Genomic DNA, 17539 nt, shown 5'->3' on the forward strand with positions numbered 1-17539 from the left:
AAATCAAGTGGTATTTAGACTTTCAGGAAAGTCATGGCCATGTCAAATACAGTAGAGAAGTCAAATCAAAATAACTATGTACTAAATCTTTGCCACTTTTCTTACAACCTTACTAACTCCCTTTTTTTCAACCCCACTTACTGAACCAAATTGATTTCTTATTGAATTGAACCACCTTGGCTTCAATTTCATGGAGACATTTGAAGCTTAAGGGCATAAACTGCCTCAAGTGTGTCCCTCTCTTTCTTCCTTTACAAACTTGCCACCATGCCTCTTTCCCACTAAAAAAGGAGACTCAAGTAAGTCTTGATACCAGGAGTTGTCTACATTTTATGTTTTGTTTTTCCATTTTTATGACTTTCTGATCCCAATATTCCCCCCACACCCACACACACACAGTTTTTCTCAAAAAGGTTGAAATTTTAGTGGAGGGGCAGAAGTGGAAAACCAATTAATTACAAGGTGTTGAATACAAGATGGGGAAGTACCAACAGAAACTACAAATACCAGTCATTGATAGAACTAAGAGGGAGATGGTGCTCAGTCTTCCTCCCCGGGAAGCTAGGACACTTACATGGATCAGATTCAGCACTATTCCAGAGGTATTTCATTTTGGAGCTACATGAAAAAATATGTCTCTACCTGCTTTTCTCCTACAGCATGATGGTGATTAAGTCTTTACTAAAGAAATGAAAATGAGCCAGTTCTCACAATGAGGATTATAGAAATACCAGATTTCATTCATTTACTCAAGCATATAAAAAATACGTGTTTTTTTTTTTTTTTTTGAGAGAGAGTGAGTACGCACATGCAAGCAAGCACAAGCTGGGGGGAAGGGGTAGAAGGAGAGAGAGAATCTTAAGCAGTACTCCATCTCACGACCCTGAGATCATGACCTAAGCTGAAATCAAGAGTTGGATGCTTAACTGACTGAGCCACCCAGGCACCCCTGCAAAAGTATTTCTTCATTGTCTGCTATGTGTCATGCTCAGGGTTAGGTGCTAGGAATACAATGAGGAGTAAAAATACAGTTCTTGTTTTTGTGGAGTTTTGTGGTATAGTAATTTTTTTTTATTTCCTTGTTTATATTTAACCTAATTTATTTAACTAATTTTACTTTTTTTTCCCCTTTAGTATCCTCTTATATATGGACTGATTCTTATTCCCTGCTGGTGTTCTCTAGTTTGCCTAAGTAGAATTTACATGGGAATGCACTCCATTCTGGTAAGGAAAACATTGTGTTCATAGTGCCTTTTTTTTTAATGGGAAGCCTGAAAAAATATTATTATAAATCTTTGTTTTACAAAAAAAGTATGTTAACATGAGTTTTGTGAGCATTTAACTTAGTAATTATGTATTTTATTGAAACAGTTTACAGCAATCACATATAACCAAATATTATGCTCAAGATAAGGGGTTTCTCCCTCCTTCCAGTCTGTTTGATTTTCCTTCTCATTTTCTTCTTTCCAGTCTGTTTGATTTTCCTTCTCATTTTCTTCTCTGCTGCTTCTCCCACTGAGTGAAAACCAACAATGTGAATACAGAAATCAAGGAGAGCTCTCCTGATTAAAGACTACCCAGTGACTAGAAACTACATGAACTTAAACCACTTATATTTACATATTAAGCTCTAGTTTTCTTCATTTTCCTACCAGTATTTTAGGGCTTACAACAGTTATTTTGAGAATGCTATTCAGTTTAAAAAGCAGCAGCAAGGGAGCCTGTAACTCTTTAGCCACACCTGCTCCCTTCCTTTCCTCCTCTTCCCAATGATACTCCTTTAATTCTAGCATGCATTATCTCTTCCCCAGATTACTGTAACAGCTTCATTAGTGGCCCTACTTCCAGTCTGACATCACTCCATACAGTGTTTAGTCTCCTTTTGTAGTTTACTTCCAAAACACCAGTCTGATGTCATATTGAATGACCTAGGTTTCCTCAAATGGTGTTTCTTATCTCCATACCTTTAAGGAATGCCGAAACTTCTGCTTGAATACCCTTTTCCCTTTCTTTGTCTAGCTAACTATCTTATCCATTCCTCAAGACTCACAAAAATGTTCTCAACTCCTAAAAGCCTTGTAACATTCCCCATCTTTCCTTTCTGTAAACTGATGCGGTGACCTTTCTCCCAGAGCATCTTGAGCATAATTCTGGCACAGCACTTATGCTAAACTGCAATTGTTGTTTTTTTTTTAATCTGTCACTCCTACTAGATAATAAGCAACATAAGAAAAGCAGCTATGTTTTCTCTCTATCCCTTGCATCTAGTATGGTGTATCTTTGTACACTCTTTGAACATATTATGTATTTTGTAGATAAAAGATCAGAAAAAAAAAAGTATGAGCTAACTCATAGAATAAAAAAATTTACAACTGGTTACAAATTATTCTTGTCCTTTTAGAATTTTCTACTCATAAAAATATCTACTTAGCTTGTTTCATAGCTGTAGAAAGACTGGGTTTCTATTTCTTACTTAGATTGCTTACTTCCAGTAGCTGCCCCTTCACTAGTAAATTTCCAGAAATTGCAAATACTATTTATTTTAATAAGCAAATTATTTGCATTCAACTTTTTATAACTATTTGCATTAATGCTAATTGTGAATTTACACATAATTCTAACTTATCTCTACTAATTTTATAATGAGACCGTGTATCATATTTTTTAGGTCAGATCTAATATTTGTCAAGAGAAAATGTTATCCATTTCTGTGTCTTGTTAGTTATTCCCTTCCAGTCCCAAAAGTTAGTAATATTACTCCTAAAAAACTACCAAATGATTATGCATCTTTGAGTGACAAAAAATGGATCCCTGATATTTCTTGAAGTGAAAGATATTATATAATATTACCCCTCGGTTCATTATCATAATAAAAAGTATAATAAGAATCTGATTATGTTGAATATATAATCTAAAAGATATGTTCTTTAAAAAAACTGATGTTTAGTGGATTGATCAAATATTCAAGCTGAGTTTAGTTCAGGTCATACTAGATGTCTATTTTTGAATCAGCTGACATAAAAACAATATTGATGTATTATTTTTCAAATCATGCATCTGATAACTCTAGTCCTTTATTCAAAAACCTTCTTGTCCCATTGAATGTTACATCAGTTTTATTCAAACCAGCTACTGAATTTTATTATGTGTATTACAAATTTCTGTTTTCCTTTTATTTTTCCGTTTTCCTTTTAAAAGTAAAATCATGGGTAACTTGTAAACATGTAAATTATGATCCTGTATTATGACCACAGTTTTTCCTAATCAATAATACATTGCTTCTTATTATGTGATAGTTGATCTATGAAATTATAACTATAATGAATCCCCCCTTGTTTACATTATGGATCTAATGTATTCCCAAAATTTTTTTCCTATATTGTAATGTTTCAGTAATTACCTGCATTTTTTTAAAGATTTTATTTATTTATTCATGAGAGACACAGAGAGAGAATCAGAGACATAGGCAGAAGGAGAAGCAGACTCTATACAGGTAGCTGGATACAGGACTTGATCCTCTATCCTCAGATCTGGGATCATGCCCAAAGCCGAAGTCAGATCCTCAACTGCTGAGCCACCCAGGCTTTCCTATTACCTGCATTTTGAACTATATTCTTATTCATAATTTGTATCTTTACTATTTATTGTGAAAGAGTATGGAACTATAGGCAGCTGGTGCCCTACAAGTTGTTAATAGGTGCTTAGATACCATAGTATCTAAGCGGATGTGTCTTCATTAACATAAGAAGAGTTCTGTGATAATGTGTTCTAAATAATTTAAAATGAACACTTCATTATTTGCCCTAAGCTTTGTTGTTATTGTTACAACACAAAAAGCAACAGCTTAGTTTATTTCCAATATCTACCTACTTTCCTAAATGGATTTTCTTAATTCCAGGAAAAGTATAGAGGAGTTACTATATCTTTTCCTTTATTATAAAACCTCGCTCTCAAAATTTAAATTAATAAAAATGCAGGCCATTTTTAAGTTACTAGACTGGGAACTTGTCAAACTACTATTTTGCTTCTGCATTAGTAACATGAATAGGCTATAAATCCATTTACCCAAAATTGTACTGAAAACTTATATGTCTATATGTGGAAAGTCTTTTTAGAAAGATATTAATGAGATTATAAAGCAGTATGTACTAGTCAAACCCATTTTTATAACAAGAAATAGAAATCCAAACAACCAACCAAAAACCCCTCAAAAACCCAAAAACATTTTATAAAGAAAGGTCTGGAACAGTCAACATTCAGAGTCTTAAGAGTGACTGTTCCTGGGTAATAAGTATTTGTTATTGTTTATCTGTATTTTCTAGTTTTTTTTTTAATGATCACATTTTAAATTTGAATTTTAATTAAAGATAAACATTTCAAAGTCTATCTTTAATAGTGCCTTAATAATCAAATAAAATGCATTCTAACAAAACATTTTGTTGTTTGGAACTGTTGGCATCACTGACATACTGAAATTAGAAGGACACCTAAAATATGTTATAATTGAAAAAAACCTCAACAACTCACTAGGATATGACAGGAGCCCTGAATTCTAATCTTAGCAAATCACTGGCCTCTCTAGGTCTGTTTCCTGATCAGAAGAAATGAAGAGGATAAAACTTTAGATTTAGTATGTAATAAACTTTATTGAGTTTATGGTATTTGATATTTCTACCATAAATTTGATAAGCCTGAATATTCTAATATGTAATTATCTATTAATTTGAGGGCATATAAGTTATCTATAGCTAACTGGTATCTAAAATTATTTGATACCACAATGATAGCCATCATGTTTATGTCCTGAATTCAGTTGTTCCTTCCTCTGGTTCTGTTGCATGGATAATTCTACCACTAACCACCCATGCACCTGCTTCTGTTGCATGGAAATTCAGTTTACCCTTCACTACTCAGGGTAATATCATAAATAATAACTCAATCTGAAAAGGAGGTAGATTTGTATAGTCTTTTTTTTTTTAAGATTTTATTTACTTATTCATGAGAGACACTGAGAGAGAGGCAGAGACACAGGCAGAGGGAGAAGCAGGCTCCCTGCAGGGAGCCTGATGCGGGACTCAACCCTAGGACCCTAGGATCACGACCTGAGTCAAAGGCAGATGCTCAACCGCTAAGCCAGCCAGGTACCCCAGATTTGTATAGTTTGATATTCCTGGAACTCTAAAAAAAAAAAAAAGAAAAGAAAGAGGACAACAAATACTGGATGTTTTGTGTCGTACTGAAATAGATTTGTAGAATTATAATTTTTATGAGTTATTTTATTTTATTTTTTTTTTGGCTTTTATAAATTATGAGTTATTTTAAAGAATTCTTAAAGTGATCAAATGTAGGGGCAACTGGGCCAGCTCAGTCAGAGGAGTGAGCTTGTGATTCTTGATCTTGAGGTTGTGAGTTTGAACCCCGCATTGGGTATAGGGATTACTTAAATGAATAAATAAAACTTTAAAAGTAACTATATTTTAAAACGTGATCAAATGTAAAGAAAAAAATCTTTAAAAGTCATTTAATTGATTAGTCTCTATCATTTTTTTAAGGTACTATAAAACTTTTATAGGAGGGCAGCCCAGGTGGCTCAGTGGTTTAGCACCACATTCAGCCCAGGGCCTGATCCTGGAGACCCAGGATTGAGTCCCACATTGGGCTCCCTGCGTGGAGCCTGCTTCTCCCTCTGCCTGGGTCTCTGCCTTTCTCTGTGTATCTCTCATGAATAAATAAATAAAATCTTAAAAAAAAGAATGTATAGGAATGAACATGTACTTATATCCATAGTATGAAAGAACTGTAATTTTTAAAAAAAGATAGCTAACTTTGGAGCTAGCAAGCCTTCCTTTCATTTAATCTAACAGTAAATGTTATTATATATAGTTTTATGTAAAAAACTCATTAACTGTCATTTATTTAAAACTTCTTTTTATTTAAAACTTCTGACTTGGTACACATTCTATGTAAGAATTACAAGACTCAGAACACTTCCACATTAGCATATTCTGAAATTTTTGAATCAGTCATGAAATTTAATAAAAAATAAAGCAACAGCTTCTATCCTGGTAGCCATAATCTTATAATTATTTTGCAAGACTCATGCCTTTAATTACAAGGTAGGGAAGAAAGGGTAAGATAGCAACCAAAGGAACATAATCTCATAAAAGTTAATTAAATGGCAATTAGTGATATGAAATACAAAGAATAGAGGTTTGATAGTCACATAATTTGAGAGCTCCATGTCCAAAAGTATGGTCAGATTTTGGGTCACTTTTGGAATCTTTGAGTAACTGCAGTAAAATTTAGTTAATAAGAATTCTTGGGTAACTTTTAGTATGTATCAGTGAATTTTCACAGACCTCATGTTCAAAAAAAATGTTGAAAATTTAGTTTTTCACTCCAATGCTGAGAATCATTTTTTTCAACAAATGTATTGAGCACTTTCAATCCATAAGATTAAATACCTAGCTGTATGACAGTAGTCTCATTTTCTTTATTTAAAAAGTGGCTAATTAAGGTAACCATAAATATTTTAATCAAATTTGGACACTCCAAAAAAAAATTTTGGACACTCCTTGAAAAGGGAGAAAAGACACTTTTAATATTTATTCTGGGGACAAAAGAGCAAAATGAGATTGTATTTGTAAGCCTAAATGCAGTTACATAAAATAGTAAAGTATTACAGCAGTGTTTTCAGTACAGAAAATATTATTCTCTGAAAATGTCTTTAGCCCAAGTTGAAAAATTGTTTCCTCTATTTTTCTTACAGAGTTATTATCAAGCAAGATTATATGATAAGTCCAAAGAATTATTCTTAGTTTAACAAATATTTATTGCCTCCTTACTGTGTGCCAGCCATTGGCATATATGTATAAATAAGGTAGTCTTTGCCTTTGAGAAATTACTGTCTACATATGTAATATGTAATATAAATATGTAATGCTGTGATTCTCAATTGGGGCTGCAAAATGGAATCACTGGGGAGCTTTTTTTAAGAAAAAAAAATTGATGGCCTACTCCCACTTCAATTCAGTCAGAATCTCTGAGGATTGACCCAGGCATCAATATTTGTAAAGTTCCTGAGTGATTTTTTTTAAAGGGCACAGGGATTGTGAACCTTTGGTTTTCTGGTAGAAATAGAAAGGAAAGCCATGTGGTAACTATTCTAACAGGTTTGTAGAAGATGCTATGGAGGTAAAGAGGAGGAAAATTCCTTATTATGGGGTAGGAAGAGAAAGTTTATGGAGGTGATAGGTACCTGAGCAGAATCTCAAAGGATATATAATAGTTTGTCTAAAATATTGGAAGGAACGGTAATCCGAAGATGAGAGAAAATAAAGTCTCTAAATTCATTATGGGATTTGGCATTGAAGCATTATTTTTTTTTTAATTTTACTTTTTTATTTTATTTTTTTTTATTTATTTATGATAGAGAGAGAGAGAGAGAGAGAGAGAGAGAGAGAGAGAGAGAGGCAGAGACATAGGCAAAGGGAGAAGCAGGCTCCATGCACCGGGAGCCCGATATGGGATTCGATCCCGGGTCTCCAGGATCGCGCCCTGGGCCAAAGGCAGGCGCCAAACCGCTGCGCCACCCAGGGATCCCCTGAAGCATTATTTTTGAAGGTTGTTACTATTTTGTTTTTAAAGTAATCTCTACACCCAATGTGGGGCTTGAGCTCAGAACCCTGAGATCAACAGTCACATGCTCTATGGACTAAGCCAGCCAGGTGCCTCTGTCATTGAAGCATTATGATAGGCAGAAGCCAGATGTGAAACGTCCTTCTAAGGAGTTTGAATACACAAGTGAAATTTTTGCCTTAGTTCTTTAGTTTTTGCTAAGTGATTATATCTTTCTTTGACTTACTATCACAGCATTTATATAAAAAGAGTATAATTACTTTTAAATAATCTCATTTCATATTTTAGAATCAGAAAATATCCATAAAAATTGTTCTATATAGAAATAAATTTTTAGGGATCCCTGGGTGGAACAGCGGTTTGGTGCCTGCCTTTGGCCCAGGGCGCGATCCTGGAGACCCGGGATCAAATCCCACGTCGGGCTCCCGGTGCATGGAGCCTGCTTCTCCCTCTGCCTATGTCTCCGCCTATCTCTCTCTCTCTGTGTGTGTGACTATCATAAATTAAAAAAAAATAAAAAAAAAAAAGAAATAAATTTTTAAAATGCTTTTCTAATGATTGTAATTGTTGTAATTGTTGAATAACAGAGTAAAGATACTCACTTCCAAGTAATTTAGTATATTTTGTTAGAATAGATAAATTCCTATAAAGAATTCATTTATTCATTCATCCAATATATATTTGAGTGTCTACAATGTGCCAAGCTTCCTAGGAAGGGAGTGGTTAAAGAAGATAATTTCCTTAAAAGTTTTAGCTGCACATTCAGTTCTTTCTCTCTTTAGCAATTGTCTATATCTTTAGCTATTTTTATATTTCATAGTATTCTTATTTAGAGTTTTATATTGTTTAGAACAATGCATTGTACTGTTGACTTTGCTGATCCACAATAAGGTGGAGCAGTTCAATAAAAAACTCTGCAGCAGTTCAATAAAAAGTGAGGACAATACCAAGAATTTGGGCGTATACTGAAGTCTTAAGTGTAAAAGGCACACTTAAAAATTTCAGAACATATCTTGTGGAGGGAAGGCTTTTTTAAGCAGTAAAAAATAAATGTGATTACATTAAAATTTAGAACTTTCGTTCATCAAAAGACTCTAAAGAAAATGAAAAGGCAGGCCATAAAATCCAAAAAAGATGTTTACAGAACATATTATTGATAAAAGATTTTGTTGAAAAAGGATTTATACAAAGATCATATGAAAAAAATCATGTAAGTCAGCAAGAAAAAAAAATCTAAAAGAACAGTTGCAGGGATCCCTGGGTGGCGCAGCGGTTTGGCGCCTGCCTTTGGCCCAGGGCGCGATCCTGGAGACCCGGGATTGAATCCCACATCGGGCTCCCGGTGCATGGAGCCTGCTTCTCCCTCTGCCTGTGTCTCTGCCTCTCTCTCTCTGTGACTATCATAAAAAAAAAAAAAAAAAAAAAAGAACAGTTGCAAAAAGACACAAATATACATTACACAAGGAATAACCCATAAATTTATGAAAAGATACTTACTAATCAGGAAAATCCAAGTTAAACATCAAGAAATGCCAACAGTTGAGGAGATGTAAATTTTTGTGAACATTTTGGAAATTTTTTTTATTGTCTTATAAAATAGAACATGCACATATCCTATGATTCTGCCATTCTGTTCCTAGGAAAGGCTTGCAGACCCATACCAGGCAATACAGAAACAAAGAACATAGTAGCACTGTTTCTAATATTCCTGGTTGGCTTAAGAATAGATACCAATTGAGAAAGCACTCAAGCTCAACCATAACCAATAAACTAATCCAAAACTTTAAAAAAAAGTTAAGTAACCATCAGTGGGAAAACGGATAAATAAACTATAATCACACAACAAAGTGTTACACAGTTGTGGAAGTGAATGACCTACAACTACATATAATGAATGAATCTTGAAGATTTAATGTTAACTTCTGTAAAGATTCAATATAATATTACGATCTTGTTGGGGGCAGTGATTTCCTAGATACTAATTTTTTAATAACTTCATATACACTCTGCCTATTTTTTTATGTGTACCAATTATTGCATAATAAAAATTTTAAGACAGAAAAACATTAAGCTGTTATTGACCCTTTAACAACATGGGTTTGAATATTACAGGTCTACCTATGTGCAGAATTTTTTATAGGACTATGAATGTATTGTCTCATGATTTTAACATTTTCTTTTCTCTAGCTTTATTGTAAGAATACAGTATATAATACATACAACCTTAAAAAATATGTGTTAGTTGTTTAGTTATCAGTAAGGCTTTGGGTCAACAGTACGCTGTCAGTTAAGTTTTGAGGGAGTCAAAGTTATATATCAATTTTCACAGTGTGTGGGGGTCGGCTCCCCTAATCCTCATATTAAGGGTCAGCTGTATAGTGTTTTTTCCCAGAAATAAAAACTACAAAATTTAGGCATAGTTTATTGTTGGGGGCTTAAATATAAATCTTTGTGTAGTATAGAATGCAATTTATAAAAAGGGAGAATTATGAAAAAATACTTTTATTATTGTCAAATCTTTATTATAACTAAAGGTTTTATTACTGATCATATGTTTAGTTAGTAAGCTTTACTTTGAAAATGTGACATAAAAAAAAGAAATGTGACATTAAAATTTTATATTTATTAATATTTAAAATGTGAAATATACATTTTTAAATGTCAAAAGTAGTATTATACTAAACAACTCTACTCTTCTCTTTTCCCAGGATATTATTGCTGGATTCCTATATACCATTTTAATCTTAATTATCTTCTATCCATTTGTGGACCTGATTGACAACTTCAACCAAACTCACAAATATGCTCCATTAATCATCATCGGGCTTCACTTAGCCTTGGGAATCTTTTCTTTCACTCTTGACACCTGGAGTACATCCCGAGGAGACACAGCTGAGATTCTAGGAAGTGGTGCTGGAATTGCATGTGGATCTCATGTTACCTATAACATGGGTTTAATATTAGATCCTTCTCTGGATATTCTACCGTTAGCTAGGCCCCCCATTACTATGACTCTGTGTGGAAAAGCCATATTGAGGATCCTAATCGGGATGGTATTTGTACTAATAGTCAGAGATATAATGAAAAAGATCACCATTCCTTTAGCCTGTAAAATCTTCAATATACCATGTGATGATGTTCGAAAAGCAAGACAACACATGGAAGTTGAACTTCCTTATCGGTATATTACCTATGGAATGGTTGGTTTCTCTATCACATTTTTTGTTCCTTACATATTTTTCTTCATTGGTATCTCTTGATGGAGAAATAGTGTTTATAAGAAAGGAGGGTATCAGTTACTGATATCTAAAAATATATTCTAGTTAAAAGCCAAATCAGAGTTAGGCTTTTGCAGGAATTTAACTTAAATAATTATTTAAGTAAATTCATAAGAATCGGTGCATTTTGTCATTGCACATCCAGATATTGTTTTAGGTGACCTGAGCTATTTTAAACAGGGAGAAAATGATAAGTATCCATTTTGAATGTTCATGTAATGTTTGGAGAGTTTTATGCTGTTATGAATTGGAGTTATATATAATATATATTAAGATACATAATGGGCAAATATGTATCTAATATATGTTATATGTGAAATAATATACCTAAGTTATTTTAAACTGTGGGGCTGAATTATAAAATCAATAATAATATGCAAACAATGTGCCTGTATATCTGGACTTAATACTGGCACGTTGTTAACAGATATATTTAACATTTATTTACTATGGGAGCCATTTCCTAATTGCATAATTACTAGGCCAGAATTCATATGCCACCACATAATGATTTACTGCCTCTTTTTACACTGCCGTCATCTTTCATGTTACCCATGATATTGAACATGGGAGGCATTTTTAATGGACCAAATTTTCAGAAAAATTCGTTTTTTTTATTCTTTTTTTTTTTTTTAAGTTCTGTACACTGTGTTGAATGTACTTTATTTGCAGTTGTTCTGGACATCAGTTTAATAATTCAGGTACTGAATTTTATTGCTTGCTAATTGTGCCTTTCTGTTGCTGGATTAAGAAATGCCATGTATACTGTGATATAAAAATAAGATGCTAAACTTTATCTTAAGTTACATATAATCAGGCAAATATTTTAAAAATACATGTCAAATTAACAGGGCTAGAAGTAACCCACTCGTAATTCTTTAGCCTTTATTTGGAAAGAAATGTGGAATGGGCTAAACTTTCTGATTTATTGGGAAACTGAATGGATAAATATTTCCATTTTTGTAGGTATTTTTCTGTGCATTGTAACTTATAGGAACAAGATATATTTTTTGTACATTGTCTTGATTGTTTATACTGCAGGTAGATATTTCCAGTGAATGGAAATGTAACTGAAATTTATAGATGGGACAATGCACAGGCTTCATTTGTAAACAAATCGTTTTTCTAAATTATTTGGAAAGGATTGGATTTAGCAGTGTTAACTTTTAATACCCATTTATTAGCTACTTAAGGTAAATTATAAAATCTAAAAGTATCAGTATTTCAGATCCTATTATTTTTCGATTTTTATTATTTTCACAGTGGAAAATTTGGGTATTGTATTAAACTATTCTTTATTCTTCTGTCTGTGCCTTTATATTTTGAAGTGTAATTGTAGCTAGGTTAACATTAAGTTTATTTGTAGTAAGTTTTTCATAAAGAAGAGAATTAACTTTCCATATAAATGAGCATCAGGTATGGAATTACTGACTTTAGTGCAATATCTGTCTGATTATCCAGAATTATCACTTAAGATGTTTCTATTTTGGACAGCATAACTATTTGAGCTCATATTTTTATAATTCTGATTGAGAATTTAGGGACATGGTAATTTTTACCAACATTGAATCTGATAATTTTAAATAAAGCAACTAAATTTGGGACCTTTACCTATTAGTAGGAAACCAAGGCACTTAGGAACATATCGGTACGTTGGAAAATGTGCAAAGAACTTTTCTTTCAAAATGTGTCTAATGAATTGAATTTTAGGGACTATTTCCCATAATCTGGGTCTATGCTATCTTATTGATTTTTATATCTAACTTAAAAGTATTTGAAAATATTCCATTTCTTTGTGGTTTATTATTTTCTGTCCTATAATAGTTCCATGCTAGGTGTATTTTAAAATAAAAGCCAAATTCAGAATTGAAGGGTGTTTTGTTTTGTTTGCCTTCTATGCATTTAACCTTTGTATTATCTGATAGAGATTTATAAAAATATGTCTAGGATTTTCATTCTAGTAGGCTTTTCCTGTGAAGCATTTTATTCAAAATCAGAGTACTGTTTTCAGTATAGAAGACACGAAAGAATTGTTTTAGAGTTCCAACTGACTTTGGGCTCCAATTATGTACTTTTAGAGAAAAGTTTCATAATATTTCTTTAACAGTAGGAGTGCCACGGTCTCTCAGTCATTTAAGCATCTGACTCTTGGTTTCGGCTCAGGTCTTCTAATTCATGAGACACACAGAGGCAGAGTCAGAGGGAGAAGCAGGCTCCTTGCAGGGAGCCCGATGCGGGACTCGATCCCCAGACTGGGATCACGCGCTGAGCTGAAAGCAGAAGCTCAACCACCGAGCCACCCAGGCTTCCCAGTGGCTCAGGTCTTGATCTCAGGGTCGTGAGATGGAGTACCATTGTTGGGCTCTGTGCTCAGCAAGGAGTCTGCTTGAGATTCTGCCCCTCTCCCACTCTCTCCTCTTGCTCGTGCAGCTTCTGTGCTGTAAAATCATTAGGAAACTATAAAGAACCTTTTAAGTTAAAGACTGAGGGATGCCTGGGTGGCTCAGCAGTTAAGTGCTGCCTTTGGCCCAGGGCATGATCCTGGAGTCCCCCGATCAAATCCCACTCAAATCCCACATCGGGCTCCCTGCATGGAGCCTGCATCTCCCCTCTACCTGTGTCTCTGCTCTCTCTGTCTCTCATGAATAAATAAAACCTTAAAAAAAAAAAAAGTTAAAGACTGAGAGCTGCTGTCTCTCTCAAATCCATAAATCAAATCTTTTTTTTTTTTTTTAAGATTTTATTTGAGCGAGAGTGTGCCATGAGAATGAGATAGAACATGAGTAGAATGGGAGGGACAAAGGAAGAAGGAGAAGCAGACTCCCTGCTGAGCAGAGTCTGATATGGGACTTGATCCCAGGACCCTGGGATCATGATCTGAGGTGGAGTGGAGACAGACACTTAACAGACTGAGCTACCAAGATGCCCCCTAAAATCTTTTTTAAAAAGAAACTTATGAATAAACTGTTTTTCAGCAAAATCTGTGGCCAATAGTATTGTAGATAGTTGACTGCTAATTCACTGTTTCAGGAATGAAACATAATATTAGGAATAGGTACTTTTTTCAAGCTAAATAAACATATAAACATTTCATTTTGTAATTTTAAAATGCTGTGATGTGGTGCCTGGCTGGCTCAGTAAGTAGAGCACTCTTACTCTTAGGGTCATGAGTTCAAGCCCCACATTGGGTATGGAGCCTAATTTTTTTAAAAAAGAAAAAGCTATGTTACGTGAATTGCAAAAACTAGGTATGGCAAAAACTCATTTTAAGACCTAATACAGAGGAATGCTACTATTTAGTATTTAGTATTTTTATTTAGTATCTTTCTAGTAATCTTTATTAAATGTTTCAAAGACAAAAATAAAAATTCAGTGACACAAGTACAATTTAAAAGAAAATTTTCATAAGGATGAGTAAATATTAGAATGTTTTTGAGTATATGATAATACAACTTTATACAGCAAAGATTTTTCATTGGCGAAGCAATTTCATTCTCGTTAAAGAATGTTTTCTCTAGATTTAAAAGCCTGTTTAATCTGGACATGAGTAAGAACCAATTTTTAAAATTCAACTTTAGGGGCACTTGGGTGGTTCAGTCAGTTAAGCATCTGACTCTTGGTTTCGGCTGGAATCATGATCCTGTCCACAGACAGGCTTCAGCACATACATTTTTCTGGGAGAAAAATTCTACAACTTCCATCAGATCCTCAAAATGATCAATGACCTAAAGAAGTTTAAAATTATGTAATAGCCTATCTTTTACTTCTATTAGCTGTTTTAAAAATTTAGGTTGGGGGCACATGGGTGGCTTAGTTGGTTAAGATCTGCCTTTGGCTCAGGTCATGATCTCATGGTCCTGCAATAGAGCTCTGTGTAGGGTTCCCTGCTCAGCAGGGAGTCTGCTTCTCCTTCTCCCTCTGCTCCTCCCCCCGCCCACTTGTGCTCTCTCTTGCTCAAATAAATAAAGTCTTAAAAAAAAAAATTAAAATAAAGGGACACTTGGATGGCTCAGCGGTTGAGCGCCTGCCTTTGGCTCAGGTCGTGATTCCCAGGTCCTGGGATCAAATCCCACATCAGGCTCTGTGCAGGGAAACTGCTTATCCCTCTCTCTAGGTCTCTGCCTCTCTCTCTGTGTCTCTCATGAATAAATACATAAAATCTTAAAAAAGAAACAAAAAAAAAATTTAGGTTGTAAGTAAATGCTTCCAATTTATCTGGTAGGAACTGTCACTTTTCATGCAAATATTTAAGGATAACTTAGATTCTTGAAATGTTTTGCCTGTAATTACTATAATACCTTGTTATATAGAATGTGATTTGTATCCAAATTATTTTCTTTAAAAGCAAATCTGAAAGAAAATATTCTGTATATATGAGGATAAAACTTTAGTTTCTAGTAATAAGCTGTATAATGTATCCTCGAGAATATTGCTTTGTACAGTTGATGGTTAATTTTTTTTTAAGATTTTATTTATTTATTCATGAGAGACACATAAGAGATAGAGAGAGGCAGAGACATAGGCAGAGGGAGATGCAGGCTCTATGCAGGGAGCCTGTTGTGGGACTGGATCCTGGGACTCCAGGATCATGCCCTGAGCCGAAGGCAAGACGCTCAACCACTGAGCCACTCAGGCGTCCCTGATCTTTAATTTTTCACATAATCAACTACTTCAAAATCTGTGACTTTCATAACTAAAGTGATTATAAATATCACTTATATTTAGTGATCTCAATATAGATGAGATATATTCAGGGCTTAAATATCAATCTTTTACTTAAGCACAGTGAAAAGGTTCCCTTAGGTTCCAAAGGTCTCCAAATCCAGATTTAGGAGACTCGGCTGGGGGCTAGTGGCAAATAAAATAGACTCTTAATTCCCCTAATACTTAAAGGGTCTCCCCCCCCCCCCGCCAACCTTTTCATCTGTGTTGATTTAGGGATATAATTCACCAAATACATTTTAATGGACAGTGTTACTTTTGCTCATTTTTTACTGAAACACTGATAACCTTGAAACAGTAAATGTAAAAAAAAATGAATACTCCTTCCTCAACATTTCCACTCTGCAAAATGTTTCAGATAGTATTACAAAATATTAATACATATTTCTCTGGACGCCTGGGTGGCTCAGCCATTGAGCATCTGCCTTCAGCTCAGGGCATGAATCCGGAGTTCCAAGATCAAGTCCCACTTCGGGCTCTTTGCAGGGAGCCTGTTTCTTCATCTGCCTCTGTCTCTGCCTCTGTTACTTTTATGAATAAATAAATTTTTAAAAAACATATTTCTCTTTGCAGTATATTTCCAAAATATTTATGGACTCAAGCTGTAAAATTTTAAATTAACATAAAACTTAATTTATAAGTATCATTAATCAATTATAAACCTAAATACAACATTTATATCTGAAATAGTTTTCTACCTTTCCTAAAAATAATCTATAATTTCCCACTGTTACACGTTAAGGGGAATTATAGAATTATAAAATATTTCAGACTACATAGGATCTTAGAGATCATATATGGCAACTTTTTACCAAATTTACAAATCTATAATATTATTGGCAGATACAGTCATACTTCAGACAAATTGCGGGTTTGGTTACAGACCAATGCAATTAAAGTAAGTATCACAATAGAGTGAATCAAATCAATTTTTTGGTTTCCCAGGGCATATAAAAGTTGTGTTTACCCTATACTGTAGTCTAGTAAGTTTTCGATAGCATAACTTCTAGAAAACAATGTACATATCTTAATTTAAAAATACTTTATGGCTAAAAAAAATGCTAACCATCATCTAGCTTTCAGTGAGTTGTAATCACTGATCATCATCAATAACAATAATGAAAAAGTTTGAAATACCTCAAGAATTATCAAAATGTGACACAGACACAAACTGAACAAATGCTGCTAGAAAAAATGGCAGTCACTTGACACAGGGTTGCCACAAACCTATAATCTGTAAAAAAACCCACAATGTCCGTGAAAAGCAATAGAATGAGGTATGCCTGTAATTATGCACAATCTTCTTCTTAATTAGTTATACAGTTAGGCAACTATAACTTTATGATGCACTGTTGAACGGTTCTGAGTGAAAAAAAATTTTAATGGGCTAAGAGCAGTGTAGTGTGGGCCAGAGGATACACTTTTGGTAGAAGAAATAGGATGAACCAAAGCACAGAAATGGGAAAGTGTTAGACATGTTTAGCAAACAAATGCATTGCTGTCTATCTGTGGAGCATGAAGGTACCTGGAAGGGAGCAGTTGAAAAGTCTGTTAAAATGTTTAATAAACAATGAGTATAAATAATGAAGTGCTGCCTTTCTTTATCAGTAGAAGAGCTACACTACTTAGTACTCACTTGGCTCAGGGATGAAATTATACCCAACTTGAAGGTAATCAAAACTATTGTCTGATAATTATTATTATTTTTTTAAATCTGTGATAAACAAAGAGACTTCTGTGTTTTGCTTTGTCTTTTATTAAGAGGAAAAACAAGGCAATTTCATATATCAATCTTGGATTTTATTTATTTTTAAGATTTTATTTATTTATTCATGAGAGACACAGAGAGAGAGAAGCAGGCTCCATGCAGGGAGCCTGATGTGGGACTTGATCCCAGATCC

At 34.0% G+C, this 17539-nt stretch overlaps 1 protein-coding gene across 1 annotated transcript in view; it reads left to right on the plus strand.

Annotated features, from left to right (window-relative positions):
- Window positions 1-12787, plus strand: part of SGPP1 (sphingosine-1-phosphate phosphatase 1) — a 33452-nt gene extending 20665 nt beyond the window's left edge. The window contains exons 2-3 of the mRNA XM_055304483.1: window positions 1135-1224; window positions 10347-12787. Of these exons, the coding sequence (XP_055160458.1) occupies window positions 1135-1224; window positions 10347-10898 (642 nt within the window). The 3' untranslated portion in view covers window positions 10899-12787. The remainder of the gene's footprint in view (window positions 1-1134; window positions 1225-10346) is intronic.
- Window positions 12788-17539: the final 4752 nt, after the last annotated feature.

Source organism: Nyctereutes procyonoides, unplaced genomic scaffold (assembly GCF_905146905.1).
Source record: "Nyctereutes procyonoides isolate TBG_1078 unplaced genomic scaffold, NYPRO_anot_genome, whole genome shotgun sequence".
In the NCBI taxonomy this organism is placed as follows: Eukaryota; Metazoa; Chordata; class Mammalia; order Carnivora; family Canidae; genus Nyctereutes; species Nyctereutes procyonoides.